This window comes from Perca flavescens, chromosome 20, assembly GCF_004354835.1.
Source record: "Perca flavescens isolate YP-PL-M2 chromosome 20, PFLA_1.0, whole genome shotgun sequence".
Taxonomy (NCBI): domain Eukaryota; kingdom Metazoa; phylum Chordata; class Actinopteri; order Perciformes; family Percidae; genus Perca; species Perca flavescens.
In genome coordinates this window covers 15,110,987-15,133,827 of record NC_041350.1, presented here as the reverse complement: position 1 = coordinate 15,133,827, position 22,841 = coordinate 15,110,987, and the positions used below count along the sequence as shown (strand labels likewise).

General features: G+C 42.1%; 1 protein-coding gene across 7 annotated transcripts; it reads left to right on the top strand.

Moving 5' to 3' along the window:
• The first annotated feature begins 352 nt into the window (after nucleotides 1–352).
• Nucleotides 353–21,628, top strand: ktn1 (kinectin 1). Of its 7 annotated transcripts, none has more exons than XM_028565644.1 (36): nucleotides 353–507; nucleotides 7,246–7,931; nucleotides 8,037–8,195; nucleotides 8,312–8,428; nucleotides 8,534–8,664; nucleotides 8,806–8,910; nucleotides 9,021–9,161; nucleotides 9,369–9,475; nucleotides 9,750–9,894; nucleotides 10,609–10,705; nucleotides 10,820–11,004; nucleotides 11,128–11,217; nucleotides 11,320–11,357; nucleotides 11,462–11,552; nucleotides 11,885–11,953; nucleotides 12,064–12,101; nucleotides 12,225–12,315; nucleotides 12,456–12,524; nucleotides 13,035–13,072; nucleotides 13,498–13,588; nucleotides 13,702–13,814; nucleotides 13,900–13,996; nucleotides 14,257–14,297; nucleotides 14,414–14,504; nucleotides 15,668–15,754; nucleotides 17,297–17,386; nucleotides 17,511–17,597; nucleotides 17,754–17,843; nucleotides 17,924–18,016; nucleotides 18,120–18,188; nucleotides 18,315–18,398; nucleotides 18,832–18,915; nucleotides 20,007–20,090; nucleotides 20,187–20,282; nucleotides 20,395–20,505; nucleotides 20,621–21,628. In XM_028565644.1, the coding sequence occupies exons 2-36, from the start codon at nucleotides 7,247–7,249 to the stop codon at nucleotides 20,648–20,650; spliced, it is 3,834 nt and encodes a 1,277-aa protein (XP_028421445.1). In that variant the 5' UTR covers nucleotides 353–507; nucleotide 7,246; the 3' UTR covers nucleotides 20,651–21,628. The 7 variants fall into 7 exon arrangements, with proteins under 7 accessions (XP_028421445.1, XP_028421443.1, XP_028421444.1 ...); XM_028565642.1 differs by having other exon boundaries at nucleotides 8,031–8,195; nucleotides 8,315–8,428; XM_028565643.1 differs by having other exon boundaries at nucleotides 8,031–8,195; nucleotides 14,260–14,297.
• Nucleotides 21,629–22,841: the final 1,213 nt, after the last annotated feature.

Here is a 22,841-nt window from a genome sequence, read left to right as displayed (position 1 = left end):
GAAATACTGTCCTTATACCATCATTAAAGAAGTGTGGTTAGGTCGCAAGATACCAGAGATAGAAGAAATTAGATAAGAGAAGTGGTTAGTTCACTAAATACCACAGATATGCTGGAGGTCCCATCCCATATAATATTGCGCTTTTTGTACTCTTATTTTATCTTATCTTATTTAATGGACTTTGGGGAAGTGCAATGACCACTCCCCTCTTTGCTTTTGTCTATAGAAAGATTTACGAATCAAGACTGTCTCGAAAAGGCGGGGCTATCTCTTGCTCTGCCCTGCGTAGTAACGGCTCCGGCCGGTGTGCCTGGAGTCACAAAACAAGCGTTCCCCAGCAGCCCGACTATGACCCGCCCCCGCGAACCAGAAACAGCAGATAGTCTGACGGATAGCGCAGAAGAAAGCCAAGCTGGAGCTGCCCTGGGAAGTCAAGAGTCTGCCAGAGTCAACGCAGAACTACGCCATTTCACTACTGGCTAAGGGAACAACAAACTGAAGCTACAGGTATGCTGTGTTTAGCGGTTTTCGGCGATATCATGTTTATTTATTGTGAAAAAAGCCGCTCATCCCGGTCTTAGCGCAGCTACACTCTTTACCCAGGCCTGGGAACGGCCCTTAGGACTTAAACGGAAGAATGAAGCAGCAGACCGGGTCAGAGATTTCAGGAGAGGCTGGGTCACTAGCAAGACCAGGCCCCCGTATTGGGGGGCAGATTTCCACGCCTCCACACAGGCTGAGAGTGTGGGAAAAAAAAAAATAAACTTGAGTGTTCCTGTTAACATTTTTGCTGGTCAGTTCTATCGCTGAAGACTTCCTCTGTTCTATTACCGTGATTGGATTGGTCGGCTAACGTTAGTAACGTTACCTGGCTCACGTTAGTTGGCTAGCTTTTACGTTAGCTAGCTCATTCATAATGCTGAGCTTTAGCCACTCCGATACGAACTTGAGTTGCGACAAGCCTCTTCCTGTATGGATATAACTATTGAAGCAACTACTTGTAGACCTGTCCATGTCACTATTGAACCTCCACTGTTTTAAATAAACATTTTTTGCTAGTCATTTCGGCGAAGTGAGCATTTCGTCGACATGTGTCCCTCTTTCGGTTTTATTATAAAGTGTCGTGTGACTTCAGGAGCGAGCTGGGCTAACTTAGCAAGGAAGATTAACGCTATAGATAGATCAGTTCTGCTATTTCTGTGATAAGAGACTGTCCACATGCAGCCTTTTCTTGTTGTAAGAACAGCTGCCATTACGCATCTTGGTTCAGTAGTGTGCACAAGGCCGACATTAGACATGACTGAGCATGCTGGGACATGGTACTCAACCATAGTGAACTGTCCTTGTTAAATTTTGAGGAAGCTTGCTTGACATCAAAGTCGAGGTGTTGGTACTTCACACTTGTGTTGGCAATCCTTCTACATCTGCAATAAAGTGGTCACTCAATATATGACTAACTGCCTTGTTGACTTCTAGATATATTTAGTTTTGTTTGTTTAACCAACTTTAACGCTAAATAAACTCTAAACCAGTGGTTCTCAACCTTTTTTTGTGCCAGCGCCCCCCTATCCATTATCCAGGTCCCTAACGCCCCCCATCAAATATTATGTAGGCTAATTGCCCCGAATATTAATGATTACTCCTTTAAAAAACACCTGAAGACTCATCTTTTTAGACAAGCATTTTTAGCCATATAGCTGTGTTGTCTTTGCTCTGTTTTTGTTTTACTGTAAAGCACTTTGTGACTCCTTTTGTCTGTGAAAGGTGCTATATAAATAAAGTTTACTTACTTACTCCCTGATATAGGCCTAGGCCTATTATTGTTGTTACTATTGTTATCAAAAATAATTAAAAAAATCTAATAATTGAATGACAAACACATGTATTAGTTTCCCAGGTATCAGAAAAGCCATGTAAATAGAAATTTTATATATTTACAGGTTTTAAAAAAAAAAAGGCAACCATTTGACATTCAAATTAAAAACCAGCAGCCAATCAGAACGACTAGATATGTAACATTCAAACTATAATTACGTATTATCAAAAGACCTGCTGCATGTCCCTGGTGTGAACCTCAACACCTTCAGTAGATGACTATAATTTGAATGTCCTTTTTTGTTTGTGAAGTGACCTTGGGTGTCACGAAAGGCGCTTTAAATAAAATGAATTATTATTATTATTATTATTATTATTACAAACACTAACAGTAGCCAATCAGAAACAGCTTAGCAATTTAACATTCAGATCTATTTTTCATTCAAATTTAAATGTTCCAACGGAAAACAAGCTGGCACTTATCAAGGGGTAAAAGCAGAAGAAACACACACACACACACACACACACACACACACACACACACACACACACACACACACACAGAACAGTATTTTGGTGATGACAAACGACTTGAAGAACGACACCTACTGCCGAATGGAAATAAGTTTACAACCTTTTGAAAGTTAGTGAGAGCCCTTTTTTGATGCTTTGAATAGTCTAGGTTAGAATAGTCTAGGGTAGAAGAGTCTAGGTGTGCTATCGCCTGTCTTACGAGTAAATAGCAGAAAAAAACGTTTGGAGAAACGCAACCCCACATCGCGCTGTGTTTTCTATCGCTTCCATAAGAGTTTTAAAACACCAAACACAAGCCCTGAACTGGCCGGGAGTTTGGGGAACAGCTAAATGTTTGCCAAACAACAAAGCACAGTCTATATATCTCGCACGTCGCTTTTCTTTCTCTCTCGTGAAATTAAGCTGCCTTCAGGTTCAGTAGGAAACGTTGTGTTCTACAAACGATCTGACGAAAAACTGTTACTGTGAAATATAAAGTTGTGCTACATTAGGTGGAGGTGGCGGGGGGGTAAAGAATAGAACAGGACGTCGCGGCGATTGCTTTTATTTATTTTATTTTTTTTAAATCTGAACGCAGCTTCACGTGGTACAGAGCTCATTTAAGATGATGCTCTGACGTCCCGTTTCCCTGAAGGCAGCACGGAGCTGCGCCAAACAAAGCTGACAGAAGCACAGAAGAGAAGGGTTATGATAACTGTCTCGTCCAGTCACAGTGCTGTAAACTGGCAGCTTTTAATGATACAGACTTCCGATTTTTTTTAGTAGTTTAAGCGTAAACATGTATTGTTATTGTGAATCTTTGGTTTAAACTAGCTTTCAAACAAACTCCCCCCAGGGCACCTCAACGCCCCCCTTTCCAAAATATTGCTCCAACGCCCCCCATCATCTTCTGAACGCCCCCTGGGGGGCGGTGCCGCCCCCGTTGAGAAACACTGCTCTAAAACTAAGAACTTTTCTGGAGATCCTTGGAAATCCTTCAAGCAACCCATTGGTCCCACTTTGACAAACGTTCGCATAGAGTCCATAAAGGTATTCCTGTTTTGTGGCATGGTGTCAGTTCTTTGTCAATTTCCTTGAGGTCTTTAAGCTGTTGTAGGGTGTGTTGGTTGTACTTGATTCAATATGTACCAAGCTCAGGGAAGAGCATACCATTCCAGAGGAACAATACTTATGTTTGTTTTCCCACTATAATCAAAAGCCCTACTGTGTACTTTGCTACTTTCTGTTTAGTTTATTACCGGAATACTGATAATGGTAAATGATCAGTGTGTCGTCCTTAGAGCTTAACTATTCAGACATAACCATCTCTCAATTGTCTTAAACTAGATTACTTTTAACCCTAGTTCTTATTCTGATTTAGGATTACACTTGTCTGTATGTAAATGTATACTAGAGAAATTGTTTACTCAGTTTCTGTGCTTTCCTGGACCTTTTTTTTTATTTTATTTTTTAAACATGCTTTCTTAGTGAATTGCTGTCATCTTAAAGATATAAAATGTAGAGTTCTGCATGGCCTAGTTTCAAGTACTGTCTGCGCTGCTTTTTGGGCCTGATAGTTATCAGGAGTTCCCTCTCTGTCGATTCCTGCCAAATCAGGAGGCCTGGCCAGCGAAGTGGCTAGATTCCGAGGAGCCAACAGCCCGAGAGGGCTTTGTCCTCCTGGCTCATTTTGATGCTGGGAGAAGGCTCAGGCTGCACTAGGAAACTTATGCACCTTCCACTCTGAAGCCTGGGGCTGAAAGAAAGAAAACAGGCTTCAAACTTTTACACCACTTACTCCACCCATACTTAATATGATCAGATGGCAATGTTGCTTCAAGTTTAATTTCACAGCTTCATTTGGTCTGACATGGGCGTTTCCTGGAACATACAATGGACATGAGTTAGAATTTCCTGATTTGGTAGCCACTGAGTAAGTAAGTTACCTTTATTCACCAATGCTGTACATGTACAGTAGTATATCATTTACTATGGCTTCTTTATGTCTTCGGTTTTATTTTTTATAAAACTTTGATCTAGTTGGTTTATGACTAGGTTTCAGACATAATCTCTAGGCCACTGAAAGGCTTGTTTGGTCTTGGCATGTTGCTTATTAGCCTAAGTGTGTGGTTTCTGTTTTGTCCTTGTAATATGACACATTTTCTAATGAGGTCACAGGTAAGAAAACTATAGAGCAGATGGGAACAGATATAAAAAAACAAACAAAACGAAAACTCAAGTCTAATATTTTTATCATGGCATAGGTTTTTGACTGCTGGTTTCAACTGTGCTCTCTAAACAAACTGCTATTTTTTTCTGCTCAGTTACATATTTTCTATGAGTTTGCCCCCAGCTGTAACCTTTCTGGAGTGTGGAGGAATGCACCAGTAAGCCTATCGAATGGGATCGTCAAAATCAAAGCACTACAGAAAATGTTATATAAAAGTTTTTTTTAGTCAATGCACAGAGGAAAAGCATTGGTGCTTAAAAGGCTAAATATTTTTTTCAGAAAAAGGTATTTCAAATATTAAACATAACAGAACTGTTACATTTTTGTGTGTGTTGTGGAAGATATAATGGCCGGTTTTTGAGGTGTGAGTGAAAAACGGGGTCAACATTACACTATAAGACTAAGCCTGCCATTCCTCAGGAAGCACTGCAGTGGAAAGTTATTCTTAAATGTATTATCATGGGTAATCTGCTTAATCCAAATTACTAAAGAGGTCTGCTCTACGGTGCTGACTCCTACGCTATATTACTACCACAGATCCTGGGTATATGATGGGATTGTGCAACACTTCAGGTCACTCACTGTCTGTGCAACTCTGTATTGACAACACAATACTGCTGTGGTCACCCAGGGCTTAACTTGTCTCCGTTTTTCACAACCGTGCTTTTATTTTTGCAATAAGTGCATGCACAAGGCATTGCTGTGTCTAAGTTTGTATGATGCTCTCCAGATGCATTCATGTTTGGAAAGAGTTCTATGTATTTGATCAAAATTGTTATTTTGCACTATTATTGACTTTGCCTCTGAACAAAATTGCAGCACCACCCAGGCGATATGGAGAAAATCAAATGTGATATTTTTGACCAAATACATCGATGGCGCTATTGAAGGGTTAACTATTGGTGCTTTCACAAAATATTTACACAATGAGAGTTTTGATTAAATAATCACCAATAATGTGGATACCACGACTAGGTGGGTAAAGGCAGATAATAAAACAGTAGGCTTAAGTAAATCCAGAAAATTACATCACTTCACTGTAATGCAGCCTTTAAAACCAGAGGCCTGTACTATGAAGCAAGATTTGGCGTTAGCGAGGTAACTTTAGGTTCAACCCAGGGTTTTGGGTATCACGACGGTGGATCACTTGTTACCGGGTTAAATCGCTGTGGTAACTTATGCTGAACACCTAACCTGCTCGGGAGCAGGTTATGTTGGAGATTAGAGATCAACAGTTGTAAAAGCACCGCCTACCGACCAATCAATACGCGATTTGATAACGGAGTCACTTTTCTTAGAAGATCCAGTTTATGCGGGACCACGATTGTTAGATTAGGTGAAGCCGGGTAACTGAAATAAATCCAGGGCATGTTGATCTTGATTCGTAGTACAGGCCTCAGGAAAAGACAACACACGTCATATTATGATATCCAATGTAAGACGATATCTAGCCTCATATATCGATGTCGATATAATATCGATATATTGCCCTAGCACCACCTCTGTGATTTTCACATCGAACATGGTATGAGAAACTGCAAGCTCCCTGCTTAAAATGTTGGCATTGTTTGAATGTGTCTTACACTAATCACATTACTTGGCTAAGTAACCACATGTATTGACATATACAGCAACTTCATTTTTTTTTTTTTTTATGCCAAGACAATATGACGACAATGCTTACAATTGGTTGGTTAATAATAGTGGCTTCTAGTGAGCAATAAGATGCCTTGTGTGTCAAATTATTACAGCTTTATCTGCACTGATTCCACCCCAGGAGACGACACACAATTCCTAAGAATATCTTTAGCAGATGCTAAACTGAAGTCTCACACTCAGGGCCTCTTGACTCTTGACTGCAATGGAAGAAGAACCTCCTCTCCCTTGGCTTAAAGCAGGCAGGGGTCAAACTGCAGCTGCAGCAGACCTCAGCGGGTGACACTTGCATGTGGGTGTATTTTTGCCTCTTGCAAATCCATCCTGATATGAGTTTAGAATACCACCGTGTCGTCTTTGTGGGGGCTGAAGGAGGGAAGTGACTAAAAGAGACAGTGAGCCATCTTCTTTTTTAGCCTAGTTGTCTTTCTGATGTTCTTGGTCTATTTTGCCCACCTTTTAAACCAATGTGAGTGAACTTTTCTATCTGGCTCCTACCAAGCTGTGTTTCAAGTGCATACCCCATATTGTCTGTGTACCTATGTAAAGGTGGGGATGATGTTAAGCTGTGTAGCTGGGGTATTGTTATCTAATTCGAATCATAGCGCTTTGAGAGGAAAGGGGATTATTAAGTCCTCTCACTCACACCCTCTCAACACTATTGATGTACCAACACCTCCACCTCCCATATCTCATACTTGTACCAGTTCACACATCGCAGGCTAGCTCTCATGGATGACCTGCAAAGAGATATGAATATACAGCAAGACTTGTATTGGATTGATATGAGCAGTAACAAAGCTACAGATTCATGTACATAATATCGTTGAGTTCTTATGTTATTGTGATCTCTGGATTTGAGCAGCCTTTGCTAGTTGCATTTGTTGGTAGAAAGCTATTACCCTAATGTCATGCATTCAGTATGTGGAAAATATTGGCAGATGCAGACCATGATGTTTAACAGTGTTTACTGTGTGCCAAGTAGCCTAAATTAAAGTGTTATTTTTTTTTTTCATTCTCCTTCTCTTCAGAATGGCGGTGGATATCTACGACTCGCAGTACCTGCTCATCCTGGCCCCTTCCCTAGTCATCGCCCTCATGTTCCTCTTCTTCTGGCTCTTCATGAAGGAAACCTCCTACGATGAGGTGCTGGCCAGGCAGAAACGCGACCTCAAGCTACCACCATCTAAGCCTGACACCCGTAAGAAGAATGAAAAAAAGAAGAGCAAGAAGAAGGAGAGTGTCAGCGGAGGTGGAGGGGAGTCAGAAGAGGAGCTTCGGGATTTTGATGTGGCTGATGGTGCCAACAGCTCCACTTTGGAGGTAGAAGAGGAACCTGCACTAGTGGCTACTCCAGATCCTGCTCCTCCAACAACTATTCCCTATGTGCCTGTTTTGGTGTCACCTGAGGCTCCTGCTGGTCTGAGGGAGAGAAAGAAGAAGGAGAAAAAGGCTGCCAAGGCCGCCGCAGCTGCTGCTGCCGCAGCTGCTGCTGCCGCTACTACTCCTTCTTCTGAGGAGCCAGAAGTAAACGGCTCAAAGCCGGTCAACCGCAAGACAGAGCCATTCCTGGCTGCAGGAAAACAGTTCAGCCCTCCAACTCCCCAGCTTGAGGTTCAGGTACAGGTCCAAGCCGCTCAGGCTCCTGTTCAGGCTCCGACGCCTCCACAGATTTCTGGAAAGAAAAAGGAGAAGAAGAAACAAAAAGCAGAGCCAGGTGAGTAGCCAAGAGTACAGTTTAAAGTGGGGTTGTCACTTAGATTCTCGTGGAAAAATGGAAATGGCTAAACCTTTTGTTCAATAAATTCCTCCTAAGTTACAGTGGATGACCAGCAGCCAGAGGTTAAGGCTGAGCAGGCTCCAGCTCCAGTCAAGAAGGAAGCTCCCATTGTGGCGGAAACCAAAGTTCTGGACGGTGCAACCCCAAGTGCTACCAGTGGCAGGAAGAAGAACTCTGCCAAGAGGCAGAAGACTGAGCATGGTAATAGTGATACAATGGTCCCACATGCTAAATTATATCTAAATTATCAATATCAGGACATGCGCTCAAGCTTAAACTTCTCGCCTTGTAATCAACCAGTTTTTCCTCAAATCCAGTAGATGAAGCCCATGTGCTGGCTGACTCAGCAGCTTCTGCGAACCACCAGGCAGGCCATAACGATGATGTACATTCCAAAGGGAGTGGCAAGAAACAGAAGAATGAGACTGACAAAGGTAAGAGGGGGCAAAAAACAAGTCTGATCCAGTATTTCATTCTTTGTTGTTGTCCCTGCCATTTAATAACACGCTAAATTGCATGGCCTTGTGTGTCTTAAACAGAGAACACGGAGGTGAAGCTGAAGGAGCTGCTGTCGGGTCTGTCCAGCCTGGCTCTGTCCGAGGCCGAGGCTGTCAGTGTGATAGCTCTCCTCGGGGAGAAGAGCCCTAATGCTTTGGATGCTTGGCACAAAGTGAGAGATTCATAAATGATACATTTGAATTGGGTGTTGTGACAAGTGACATTTCACACTATTTGCATTTGGCAGGAGACCTGGTATTTGTAGTTGGGACTTGTATGCCTGCTTTCTTGATGTTATGTGTTTCACCACCAGTCTGCGGCTAGGCCTGACCCAGCTGCACAGGAACGAGAGAGACTTCTTACAACTCTGCAGGAGGAGGCTTCCATTGCCAAGGACAAAGTGAAACAGCTTAGTCAGGTCTGGAATCCCATGTTCTTCTTAATGAAGTACATAATATGATAAATTATTTATTTTAGAGTAATTCATTTGTTTCATAACCGCTTCATATGCCCTCTTCTGTGCTTTAGGAACTTCAAGTTGAGAAGCAAAAGACAGGCCGGGTGGAGGCCATGATGAGAGAGCAACGTGGAGCCATGGAGAAAGAACTGGGTAGCATGCAGGGCAAAGCACAAGGCAGCTACCAGGAGCTCCAGACCATGCAGATAAAGGTGATTTGATTCTTTTTGCAGAAGTATGGACATTAAATCACTTTTCCTATTTTGTGGTTGTATTATCAGTTATTACAGTATATTAGACAACCCTCTATATCATCAATACTGTGGGGGGAAGCAGAATTAAAAAAATGTAAAGGAACCCAGACCTTTTTGCATTCCCTTAAGGCTGCATGCAGACTGAATCATCTTGTTTATGTGTAGTTTCAGCAGGTAAGGGAGCAGCTGGAAAGCCAGATCACTCGACTGCAGCAGGAGAACGGCATCCTGAGGGACGCAGTCAGCTCTGCCACCAACCAGATGGAGAGCAAGTCAGTGTTACACTACAATAGATAATAGATGCTCACTAGAGCTTCGTGCATGTCTCATCTGCTCGTCTTGGTGAAACTATCATAGTGATCCAATTCATTTAAGAATTTCAGCTCATTGTCTTTGCATTTTAGCTCAGACTTGTCATCTTAAAATTATTCTTTATTTCTTCTGCCTGTGTTGCTCACTCAAGAGATCCATCTGGATGCACAGTTGCACAAGGTGAAATACCCCCATTTTCACATCACTCATTTGTGTGCATGTGTTCCTTGATAGGAATTCTGCAGAGCTGAACAAGCTGCGTTCTGAGTATGCCGGCCTGATGAAAGAGCTGGCGGACAACAACAGCAAGCTGCAGCAGGAGGAGCACCAGAGGAAGTCACTAGAGGTCAACTATAAGCAGAACGTGTCCCAGCTGGAGGTACGCTAATCCAGATGCACAATGTGTTGCTATGTAGGCTGTGCTTCAGTTTCCCCAGGTGAGACAAAAATGAACTGGGCTGTACAAAACCTGGGCCATGCTGCACAGCCTCAAATCTGGTTAACAGTAGTGGTAGCATTACCAAGGAGGTTGAAGTGGGTGTGCGAAATACAACTTGGGTTGGGAGGATTGTGTTGGCTGTGGAAGCTGGAATGTTTGAGGCTTTGTGCTGTGTATGAACAACCCTTTCCTGCGAGACACCCAGATCAGCCCTTCCTGTCTTTTCATTGACTGTGATTAAAGATGGAAATTTTAGTTGCTGGCTTGAAACAGAATAGTCTTGGCAAAGAACCTGAGAGCCATGGCAAGAGTTGAGATTTCGATGACAAAAATCAGATTTTCTTTGTTGCACAGACTAGAAAAATCAATTAAAGTGCCGTCTACAAGATGTTTTGTAATTTGGACCAGCCGTTAACTTAGTTTAGAACATCCAGAGCTGTGCTTGAGTTCTTGAGGAAAAAGAGGCTTGTATAAATTGGCCTTAATGCAAATCAACCTCTGTCATTGACCCTACAGTAATGATATTGACCGTGAGAGTAAAGAAGATTGATGGATGTCATTTGTTAGTGTAGTGTGGCAGTACAGCACTTGTTTTCTATCATAATGTGTGGGAGAAACGTGTTCACCAAATTGGATATATGTCTCCATCCCCAGGCCCAACTGCAGGATGCTCAGCGACGTTGGGAGGAAGTGCAGAAGTTCCTCCACAGTGTTAATGCTGAGAGAGAGAAACTTCAGGCCTCAAAGCAAGGTGATAAAATACGTTGCACTAAACATTCGATCCTTTTAACTTGTTGCTTCTACTACATTAAAGACAAAATTACATCCAGCAACTGATTGTCTGTCTTTGTATTTGTGGGTGCAGAGCTTCACAGCCAGCTGTTGGCAGTGGAGACCGAGATGAACAACAAGAGCAAGGAGATCCAGACCCTACACAGCAGCCTGACTGAAGCAATGGTTTCCAAGGAGCTGCTGGAGCAGAGAGTGATGGAGCTTATGGAGATGTCCCAGCACAGTATGCCTGATGACTCAATGCAAGCCCGGGTTCAGGTGAGCCGCTACAACATCCCATTTTAGTACTCTGAAGCGTTGATTGCATATTGAGATGCACAGGGAATTTCTCTGTGAAGCAGAGCAAAACACTTGTATACACTAATACAGTCTGTTTAACAGGACCTTATGAATGAAAACAAAGGTCTTCAGGTCCATAGCGAGACCCTGCAAGTCCAGAATGAGACCCTGCATGCCCAGATCTCATCACAGGTATATTGGACCATCTTATTTACCTATGTTTAGTAGGAAAATATGCTCACATGCCTATCTGTATGTATGTAGGATAATAACATAGATTTTCTTCTAATTTAGGTCACCCATGTCTCTCACATTGAGGAGCTACAGAAGCTGTGAGAAACAATTTTGACCTTTTCAGACATAGTGACTGCATTACAGGTGATGCTGTTTAACCATTTCTCATGCACTATCCCAACTCTTCCCCTGTGCTGTTTAGATTGGCTGATAAGGAGTTGCAGAGAAAGAGCCTGGAGGATTCTTTAAATGCGGAGAGAAGCAGTGGGGCCAGTAGGGAAACTAACATGCAGGTATATTTGCAAGAGCACTTCATCTACAGCTTCTTATACTAACATTGCATTAGTTTATTAGTCTGCTGGAATTTGGCCAACATGTTCTGTACCTCTCATTGTGTTCAGAGGGAATATAAATTGAAGACCATGTATACCACCCTGCCAGAAAAAGGGTTGACATTTGCAGATATTTTGTGTTCGGATGTCAAACAGATATCATTTATTTCACGGTTTTATAAACCTAAGACAGAATTATGAGTGCTATGTCATTGCTCAAACTATTGCACAGTCTGTCAAATCCTGTATCATCTTGGCATAAGAAGTCTCTCTTTCCTGTGTTTCCTCTGTAGGCCTTGCACAATGAGAACATGTCACTGAAGGTAGAGATTCAGAATCTGCAGGCACAGATTTCTGATCAGGTTAGCCATGTACCTTGACTGTTTCAAGTGTTCAAAGTTTAAAAAGCCCCTATGGGTTTGTGTGTTTTTCCTCTTTGACACACCCTCTCTATTTGACTCTCCCCATGCAGACTGCCTCCAAACTGGCTTTGGACCAGTTCGAAAAAAGGTGTGTGTGAAAACTGGAACATATTTTAAATGTCATCTGGTTAGGCTTGTTACTCTGTCCATTAAACTAATAAGCCATAATGAATAACGACTGATGTTTTATAAAACATTGCTCCCTACCCAGTGTCCGGGAGAAGGAGGACAACATGAAAACCGTAGAGGACCTTCTGGAGAAGGGCCTGATTGAGGTGGCCAACAAGGAGGAAGAGCTCAAGGTGTTTTTCTCTTTTGTTGCCTCACACACATTTGACTGACGTCAGCATGCTTTAAGTGACTCTGCATTTCACTGCTTGCCTTGTAATCACAATCCCTAATTGGACAGAAAATCTTTAAGTAATTTCTCTCCCTGATGCAGGCTATAAGAAAAGAAAACGAGGCACTAAAACAAGAAATAGAGACCCTTCAGAGAAAGACAGCAGAACAGGTGAGTTGTATAAAATCTTTACTAAGGCTGCAACCACACTACAACGTTTTTTTTTTTTTTTTTTAAACAAATCCATACTTTTTCGCTAAAAACATTTTTGAAAACACAGCTGACCCCGTTTTGGTTTGAAAACTTCAGGGTTGCGTTGTAATCAGTTCCACCTCCGTGGACCGACCGTGGTCAGAAAGCACAGGGGAGACACTTTGTTTCTCTCACTATGCCTCTAGTCGGTACTCGCTCAAAAGCTAATCCCAGTCACACTCTCATTCACTGTACACACACTCCCCATGCGCACACACATGCCGGCCCTGCTATTCTCTTAAAGAGATCGACGCAGACACCAGCGCCAAGTATACGTGTTAATATGTATGAAGATTAGTTCTGCTACAGAGCTAAAACGCTTGTGTGGACGAAGATCATTTTTCTTTCAAAATGCTGTTTAGTAGCTTAGTAGTGTGTTCTCAATCTGTATTGATTCCTTTTTTAAATTGTCTTTTACCCTTATCACAGGCATCATCAGAGTCGATAGTGGAAGAACTTCACAGCAAGTAAGATCAATCGTTGACTTTGGTATTTTACGATTATGGCAATGTAACAGTACCGTAGTCTTATGATCGCCCAACCCCATCCACAACAAACTACTTTAGTTTCTGTAACACCAGTCAGTGAGTGGCGGCAACTTTGCCAACTTGCTGAGATACAGCGCAACTGATATGAGTCGTAATTACATGTTCTGAAACCAAAGGCCACTTCTTACTCTACTGTAAGCATTTAAAAACGAGTTCCTCCTGGCACTCTAGGCCACTCCTGAGACACACCCCTGATAGTTATAGTTCTCCGCTGGCACAAGAGGCCCTTTATTGTTAAATGTCCTCTTGTCACGGATATCATTATATATGTACATTATCAGCAGATTCTGTGTGATGTCAAACTATTCTCTATGATGAACCATTGTTTGACTTTTGCTTTATAGGATCCAAGAGAAAGATGTGAAGTTAAAATCATTGGAGGAGAGTCTACAGACGGCACAAGACAGCAGCTCTACCAGAGAGAAGACCATTGAGGTGTGGGCTTTTCTGTTTCAATGAAATACTGTGTTTGCAAATTCCATGTGCTCTACCTTATATTGTTCATGTTGTACTTTGAGCTCTTGTCTAAAGCAGTTTTTGTCTCGCAGGTTCTGGAGCAGCAGTTGGCTGCCCTGCAGGTAGAGGTAGAGCAGCTGAGACAGAAGGAGACATCAGAAGAGCTGACCAAATTTGGTACCCAGATCCAAGAACTCCAGGCTCAGTAAGTTAATCCTCACGCTTCAACATGTCGTCGTCCAACATTGCCTTCACAAATCAGACTAATGGTGAGCGCATCTGACCCACAGGCTAGCAGCAAAGGACCATGAGATCCAGATGCTGCAGGCTGAGCTGGAGGCAAGGACTAAGGAGCTGAGTGAGAAGGTGGAGCAGATACACCAACAGGTGAGGAACTATCTCAAAGAATTGCCCAAGTGCAAGTGTGACACATTCTATGGTTTGAATCAGGAAGATTTGTCTAGCTGTAAAAGATTTGACCAAGTAAGCATAGTAGAGCAAACAGGCCAACGACTCAGACAAAATGGTCATGTTTGAATTGTTCTTAAATTTAAAATTTATTTTTGTTGTTGCGAGGGTCATAACAGATAAAATTCTCATTCAGTCCTATTTTTGATGTATTCTTTTTTTTTCCCCTCCTTAAATAGCAGTCTCACACAGCAGTGCCAAGCCCAGAGCTTCTTACAGCGTGAGTAGTGTTGCATTCCATATGATAACATACACATTTTCTACACATACATTTTCAACTTTAAAGGACCCGTAACTATGTAATAATTCAAAATGAGTGGTTATGTTGTCTATTAGGTTGTCAGAGAAGGAGAAGCAGGTCTCAGATCTCCAGGGTGAGCTGGCTGAGCTGAGGGAATCCCTGGAGCTTCATAGGAAGAAGAACAACGTAGGTTTCCTACAGTGTTGTCCCGAACTGTATACCACCAGTGACTGCTCTGGTCTAGCCCTGCGAGACATCATCCCCTCCCCTTGTGTTGTTCCCCGAAACACTCCCCTCACACTGGAGTTGCACACAGCATACATCCATACTTCCCGTTGTCCACTGCCGCTTAGTCCCACTTGTTTTGCTTTGTGCTTTATTTAGCTACGGTTGTGTTTTCAACTTGATTGTACACATCAGTACAGATGTCTAATTTGTAGGGCTGCCACCTCTTAGTCGATTAGTCGACTAATCGGTCGTTTTGGTCTTAGTCGACTAAGATTTCTTTAGTTGATTAGTCATTTTTTATGCTTATTCATGCTTAATTACTTATTTCCAAGAAACTTCTGAGCACATTTATGGTAAACACAAGATTTAAAGTGGTGCTTTTACAGGATTAATTGTGGAGAAACTCAGTTTTACAGATGGTTAATTAACTACTTTTATATTGTGCTTTTCTAGTCTTAACCACCTCTCAAAGCGCACAGCTCTGTCAATTAAATCAAATAATCGATTAGTTGACAAAATCCTATACTGTAAGTGTTAGTCGACTAAGAATTTCTTTAGTCGAGGACAGCCCTACTAATTTGATTTGGATTGCTTAAGCTGAGTGTTTCATAACCGGGCTTCCAGCCTACTCCTGTTATGCTCGCAATTGGCCATGACTGTTTCAGCAAGCTTGTCTGTGCTTGTGGGTGATTCAGAGCGTTAGAAACTCTCCTACCTTTTTTTTTTTTTTTTTTTTTTTTGCATATTTGTGGCCTTTTTGTTTTCAAATTTTTGTATCTAACTTATATATATATCCAGACATTATTACCTTAATTTGAATAGACTAGTAGTTAAAATACTAGCAGAACTTGAAGTATCAGCAGAACATTGTTACAATACATATCTTGCATACTGTGTATGTTGCTTTTACCCACACAAGGTGCGAGTCTGACTCTTGAGGCTATTTGTTCATACTTATTTTTAGCGGTTGGAGCATGGGTGAAAAACAGTGTAGCAATTTTAAAATGAGAAATGCGTTCGGTTTGTTCTGTTACTCTACCAGTCTTTATTTGAGGGTCACTGAATGCAAATTTCCTGAGGCTGAACTGAAAGTAGTATTTCTCTGGAACTGACCAAAACAGGAGCTTCGGGAGAAAAACTGGAGTGCAATGGAAGCTCTGTCAGCTACCGAGGCCATGCTTCAAGGGAAACTCAGCAAAGCTGTCAAGGTTCGACACCCCACCTCAGTCTCCTTCACTCTAGTTCCAATCTGATGCATCCCCCAAAAATGCTGTTTTTTTGCCATAATTGACCCAGTGAGATTTATTTTTCGCCATCATCCATTACAAAGCTGCATACTCATTTACCTCACTCTCGCCCTCCCCCTCTGTTTGGCTTCAAGTTTTCAATTGGCCTTTTGTTAAGCTGTTGATCTTTGCTACTTCCCTTGGGAATCTCAGACTTTATTAACTTAACATATATTGGTTTCATTAGCGGATACATTTTTGCATTAAGCTCTGAAATATATAGAAGATTTCTCCTTGCCCAAAGCTCAGGCTGATTCTTGGAAATGAGTGCGCAGTGACCTAGAAAGTGTTTCACTAGAGGTCATTAGGTTGAGATTCATGGTAATCATTTCTGCCGCTTCCTGTCTGTCATGTCACTTCTAGCATGCCCCCCCCCTATTCTGCTTTGTGACATCCATACTGTCAATGTCACCAGTTTTTCGGTCAATGACAATCTATGTAATTCACTTTGATTTTAATGCATTCTTTTTAAAGGAAGTGTGATCATTTAAAATGTTGAATGACTATGCAACAGTGGCCTTATGATTCTCAATGCTCTGTACTCCTGACTGAAAGATCTTTGTGTAACTAAATGTAAAGCAAAATCAACAGCATATGTCTTGTAGCTGCAGGTCCATTTAGTGTAGACATAGAGTTGGCTACCAGATAGCTGGTCTATTAACAGTTATAGTAAGCATATATGTCTGCCCTCCTCGCTTTACATCAGGGTAGGGTACATGCTGAACCGTCGACACAGCAGCTGCTCTTCAGCCATCTGAGTACAGTAGAAACCACCTTCTTAGAGCTGAGCCAGGGAGTTCCTTGGCAGCTGTTGTGTACTGTCAGTGCACACTAGTTGTATTTAACTCTATACACTTGTTTCAGAGTTGCCTTGTGACACGGTGTGTTAATGTGAATAGTGGTTAGAGTGCCAGCTGGCTAGTGCTTGGCATACGCTCTCCCTTCAGGCCCTCAGAGTGACAGTGCATGATGCTAGCCTATTGTGGGAGGACTGATAGCTACCTTTTTTATTTATTTAAGAGTTTCAAGGTACTTTGTACAATTCATGAAAGCATGTTGATGTATGTGTGGTTGCAGGAGGACTGAAGATGTGATGTGCTCTGAATGTGAGGTGGCTGACAGTCGGTGTAGGTGTGGCTTGTTGAAAGATGCTGATGTTTTCTTAGGGTAAATGGAAGGAGTAGTGAGACAGCGTTTATCCTGATCCTCTAGATTTAGAATTACAAAGATTATGTTAAGTCAATCATTCCTGTAACATTGATTGGAGCAGCTTGATGCATGACTTGATGAATGGTTTAAAACAGCCTTATGGAAATTAGAATAAGGAAGAAGGGAAGGTGGTGGTCATATCTGCTCTGATGACCACTGGACTTTGTCTTCGAAGTGACTGAACTAAGTGAACAGCCGGTGCTCAATCTCCTCTCCTCTCTTTTTGTCTCTTTGCCCGCTCCGGTCGCCTTGTAGGAGAACCAGACAGCACTGGCAATGTGTCAGGCTGAGTGTCGAGATGTTCTGCACAGACTTCTGCCCCATGTGCCTCTGCCCAATGAGCAGGTATGGATAATATTGGATTTTTACCTCCATGCAAATTGTGTTTGAAAACCAGTCTTACTTCGTTGCACGTACTCCTCCTGTGTCGTGATTTTTCTCTTTACTCTTCATCTCCTCTTTCTAATAGAACCATCAGGAGTGGCTCCACAGATTTGAGGGGGCAGTAGCTGAAAGCTCAGCTGCACAATCCACCCCTGCATCAGGGGACCCTAAGGTAAATAAAGTGGAAGTAAAGTAAATTTGAACATCTTTCCTCTTAAACTGAAGATATTTTTAGCAAGAAATACTTTCTACTTTTCTCTCTCTCACACTCACAATCTCTCGCTCACTCACTCGCTCGCTCACTCACTCACTCACTCACTCAAACTAGGGACTGGCCGAGAAGCTGAAAGAAGCCGAGGAAGCTCAAAGGATTCTACAGAAAGACTGTGAGACATACAAGAAGGTGTTGGCAGAGACGGTGAGATGAGGTTTTAACATTTGTGCTTCCGTAGTGGTGTCTCTTGCCAAACTGAGCTGTCATTCCTGCTGCATCCACAGGAGGGCATCCTGCAGCGCCTCCAGAACAGCGTGGAGCAGGAGGAGTCTCGCTGGAGGGTGAAGCTGGAGCTATCGCAGGGAGAGCTCCGAGAGGTGTGTTCAGGTTTAGCTGGAAACAACTCCTAGAAAATATTAAATCTATATTATTGCACCATGTGTGGTTTTCATTGCATAATTCTTCGGTCTCTTCCCTTAGATGAGCCTGAAAGTCACAGCTCTGGAGCAAGATGTTGAGAGACTAACTGATGGAGCAGAGTTGGAAAATGTCAGTCCAGTGGAAACGCACATCTCAAACTAACACTGTGACTTAATGTAGTTCAAACATTCTGCCATTTTAACTTGTGTTTGTCTCGGTCACAAGTATATTTTGAACCTCTGTTGTGCTCTGTAGCTTAGAAGAGGAAAGGAGCACTTGGAGTCTGAGTTGGAGAGGGCGGAGCGTGAGAGTGCCACCTATGTAACAGAGGTCAGAGAGGTGAGCTGGAATTTTACTCCTTCACCCAGTCACGTCATAGTATTCATCCTCATGTGGCAAAAGTACCAGCTCTGTTTTAAATTTCATGTCCATGGCATGTTTTAATGTTTTTGTGACATCCTGTTTATTTGGGGCATATGAAGTCCACACCACACATTAAATAGTCCATATTCAGCTCTAGCAATGACTCTACTTGACTTACCAAACTAACTTATAGACTGCTTTTGGTAATTTACAGTCATACACAATAGGATCCTGTGGTTTATTTATCACGACATGACTCTGCTTAATAGTAAGGGCATTCCCTTTTTTGTAGAAGTCTTATGGCCTGATCAGCTCATATCACTGCGTAGATGGACTGTGCTCGTAGGGCTGTCCTGGACTGACTCTCAAAGACTCCCATTAAACACATCATCTCAAAACTCAATTTCAGCTCAAAGATCTGTTGACTGAATTGCAGACCAGACTTGATGGCTCATATACAGAGGCTATCAGACAGAATGAGGAGCTGAATTTGGTAAGCGTTGCTCACCCTCAAGCTAGAACCTCAGTGACGTGCTAACTCTTAACTTCAAGAATATATTCTCAGATTTTAGGAGCCAGGAAATGTCACTCCTGTAAAGTAGCAAAAACTAGAGGTGCATAATGATGACTCATGTTCACACTCTGTGATACTTACAAGACTAACTCTTTGTTTTCATTCTACACTGGCACTAAATTCATCTCATTTAGCCTTTTCAGGCATCTAACAAATGGCCTGCTAGTCAATTTGCCTTCCTTCTGCGGAGTCCAAAAATATCGAATGTGCTCCATTTTGTCCATCTTCAGCTATGATTTTACTCTACACCTTGAACTGCACCTCTTCAGCCTTCTTACAAACCATGTCTGTCTCATGGCCTTTGTCTTGCCATGTCGCTGGACACTTTACTGTGGTCTTTGTGTAGCGTTAAATCATTAGTTTTTTGATAATATATTTGCTGTGTTCAGACCAACAAAAGCACTATGAAAAATGTAGCTTCCTGATTTAATTACGATGAGGACTTGAACAACAAAAAACAACACCGGACCATCAAACTTCTGTTGCAACGCATTGCTACATTGTCCACCAACAATGCATTTGGCCCATACGTACAAGTGCATAACCTTGGTTACTTAAGGTGAATGATGTAATTTAACTTCTTGTCTTGCAATCAAAATGACAGTGAGAACTTTCCAGAGTTGTAAAATCCTCTTTCAAGGTATCGTAAACCGCTATCGTGGCCTCTGATAAACCTTGAAACATGAATGTATTACTCAAACTAGTCTTCTCGGAATTCATCTTCTCACCAGTACCTGTAGCAACATGCCCACACCAACGCAGCCCCTTGCACTCTTTTACTTAGTGCTATTCTTGGATTGAACATGGCCTATGTAGTACAAGCAAAAACTGTTAGATCTGTGCAAATCTTGAACACTTTTTTTATATGTGCATTTAATGTAGGCAATGTTTGCAGGAGGCTCTCAAATGCTCTGTGTACATGTAATGTAAAATTATGAATGGGATTCACATGTGAATGGAACGCTATAATGTGCTATGGAGCGTGTGCTAAGTGTCTGTTTTGATTGCAGCTGAAAACCCAGCTCACGGAGACTCTGTCCAAGCTGGAGACCGAAGAGAACGAGAGGCAAAAGGTGGCTGGTGACCTATATACGGTAAGAATATTTGTTTATATTTTCATCACACTGCTGATGTGTATCCATCTCCAGGACACATTGTTAACATGTGGAACTTTCTGGTCCTTAATCTAGGCCCAGCAGTCTCTTGATCTGATCCAAGGGGAGCTCTCAAAAGTGACTGACAACAGTGATGACCTGATAGAGAATAGCAGTCTGTCGTCACAGAGAGTAAGAGTCTGGGGCAGTATGGGTGCTGTAACAGTTGGTGTTCTATGTCTTTGCATGTATGGTAATTAAGTGGTTACATTGAGCTCTAAATCAGCCATTCTGTCTCTGACAGGAAGAGATTGACAGAAAGGAGAAAATGACTGCAGGACTGAACCAAACAGTCAGAGAACTGCAGCAGCTGCTACAAGGCGTCAGCCGGCAACTCGCCAAGAGAAAGGAAGGGGTAAGGCCTGTTACTGTGCTGTTCTTACAGCCCAATAAAACATTATAGTATCATAGTCTTTCCACTCGCATTTGTGTATTTGAATGTGGAGTCTGAACATTCTGCTTTCCTCCAGGAGGCTGACAAAGATCTGCCCAAGGTATAGTGAGAGGAGAACAGCCCCCGCCCCCTCCCCCATGCAGCCACCCTGACTGCACTACAGAGACCACCTTTGAACTTCGGTCTCATCACTACCACCGTCACACCATACTGTCACACCAAGCCACACCCTTTCCCCAACCCCCGTCGCCTCACCTGTACTGTAGGCAGCCTCCAACTGACTCTGGCCCAGTCTCACTGTTGGCAGCAAGAGAGCAGGCAGAGGTTACTGTTAATTCCAAACACTCCAGATACTGTACCAAATCACACTACACCAATCCCACCACATTCCTCTTTATCAGCAGCATCGCCAGTTAATTTTTATTCTAAACTTAAAAATGACATCCAGCATAATTTAAACTGCGTGGCAACCATTCCTCTGTTTAAAACACCTGTATTTTTCAATGAAATCCTTTTTGAATACTACAGTAGTTTTTGTTGTTTGTCAAGAGAGGACCGTGATACAAATTTCCAACTTGGTGACACAAACTTTGGGTTTTTAGACCTTTTTTTCTTAACTTAATAAAGATATGTATAGTTTAAATGTACCAGTTAGGACCTGCTGAAATACACTGTTGTTGATCTGTTTGCCTCCTGACCAGTAAACTATCACAAACTGTACATTCATGAATTCATAGCTCCATGCATACCTTGGTTCAGTATTGGGTGGGAGAAGGGAGATTTTTAAAGGGGTCTTCAGCATATCCAAAGGGCCACTATGTGACTGTAACTATGGAGATGCATGGACATATTGTAGTCAAGTCTGTACTCCAGCTCCAGAGAGAAGGGAGTCTGACCCTGGCTGTGGAAAGAGAAGGCCAGGTCAACAGTGTAAAGGTTTTTAATCCTGCAACTACTCTAGGAGTAAGCGTCCCATATCATCTATAATCAACACTCGCTATATTGTTGCTAAGTTCATTAACACTGAAGATTTTGTTCTTTTTGTAACAGGCGATGTTAATAAAAGGGATGCTTGATAAATCTGTCCAGTTTCATGAGTTGAATCTTTTTCTTCCACTGCACTTCTTTCTCCCTACCACTGTGGGGCAGCATGCAACCTAAGTTGACATTTCAAACTGATTTGATTCACAGTCTTGAAAAACCTGAATATGCACAGGGAAATTACAAAGCTTCTGCTCATAAAGCCTTTGCTGGCAGGTATAGCTCTTGCTTGGCAAAGTATTCATCCGACTTCCCTGTACACGATAAACATGTTTGTCATGTACTGGTGATATTTTAGGTAAGTGGTTTGTAGAGAAGGTAATTTACTGTGCAGCTTAAATCATGGAACATCCGGGGTGTGACTGGTTTCCCGTGATGGTAACATACTATCTAATCCCTCAGAACAAGAAATTGTTTTCTCACCACCTGCATGAGGTCATACAAAATATTTCCCATCAGTAAGAAGATGTGAAAGGAAGTGAGAATTTAACTGGTAGCTTAAACAATCAAAAGCTTACCAAGGACAATGTCTGACGGGGGGATCACTTGTTAATGCTGTGAGTGGCTGAGTGTGAAAGTGTATTGTGAACTCAGATGTGCCATGGGTGTGATTATTTTCTTTTTTTATTTAAATTTTTTTTCTTTGTAATGCTTTAGATTTAGCCTCCACCTCTACCAGCTTTCTATTTTTATTATTTAAATAAAAATAGCATAATAACATAAATCAGGTTCTGCGGGACTGGACCTGACTTGACTTTGGGTATCTGCACTGTACAGCTCTCATCTTTGCATGTTATACAGCCTTTAAAACAACAGGAGTGTTGTGCTGGCTGGGGGGGGGTGTTGGGGTCAGGTCAGTGGCGCGAGCAACATGGGATCAGCACATTCCTCACATTCTCCCACACTGTCATGCTGCAGTCAGCTGATTGGAGATCTGGCTTTTACCTCCATGGAAACCTCGCGACGAAACAGGCATTAGTGTATCTTCAACATACACGTCATTAACTGGATAACAAAGGGAGTGCCTTTCACAACCTGCTGCTTTAAATGTCCTTTAAAATGAACAAGCTCTTTGCATTACACGTCATTGTATGATAATCTCGTATGATAATCTCTAAATTTGACAAATGTATGATGATTCTACAGTTTAGTCACTTATCTCGTATGATGTGTCTCACAGTTCTTGGAAAAGCCTGTCATCTTGTGTGGGTAAATGACAAAAAAAGGTTTACATTTGTGGGAAAAACCAGCAATAA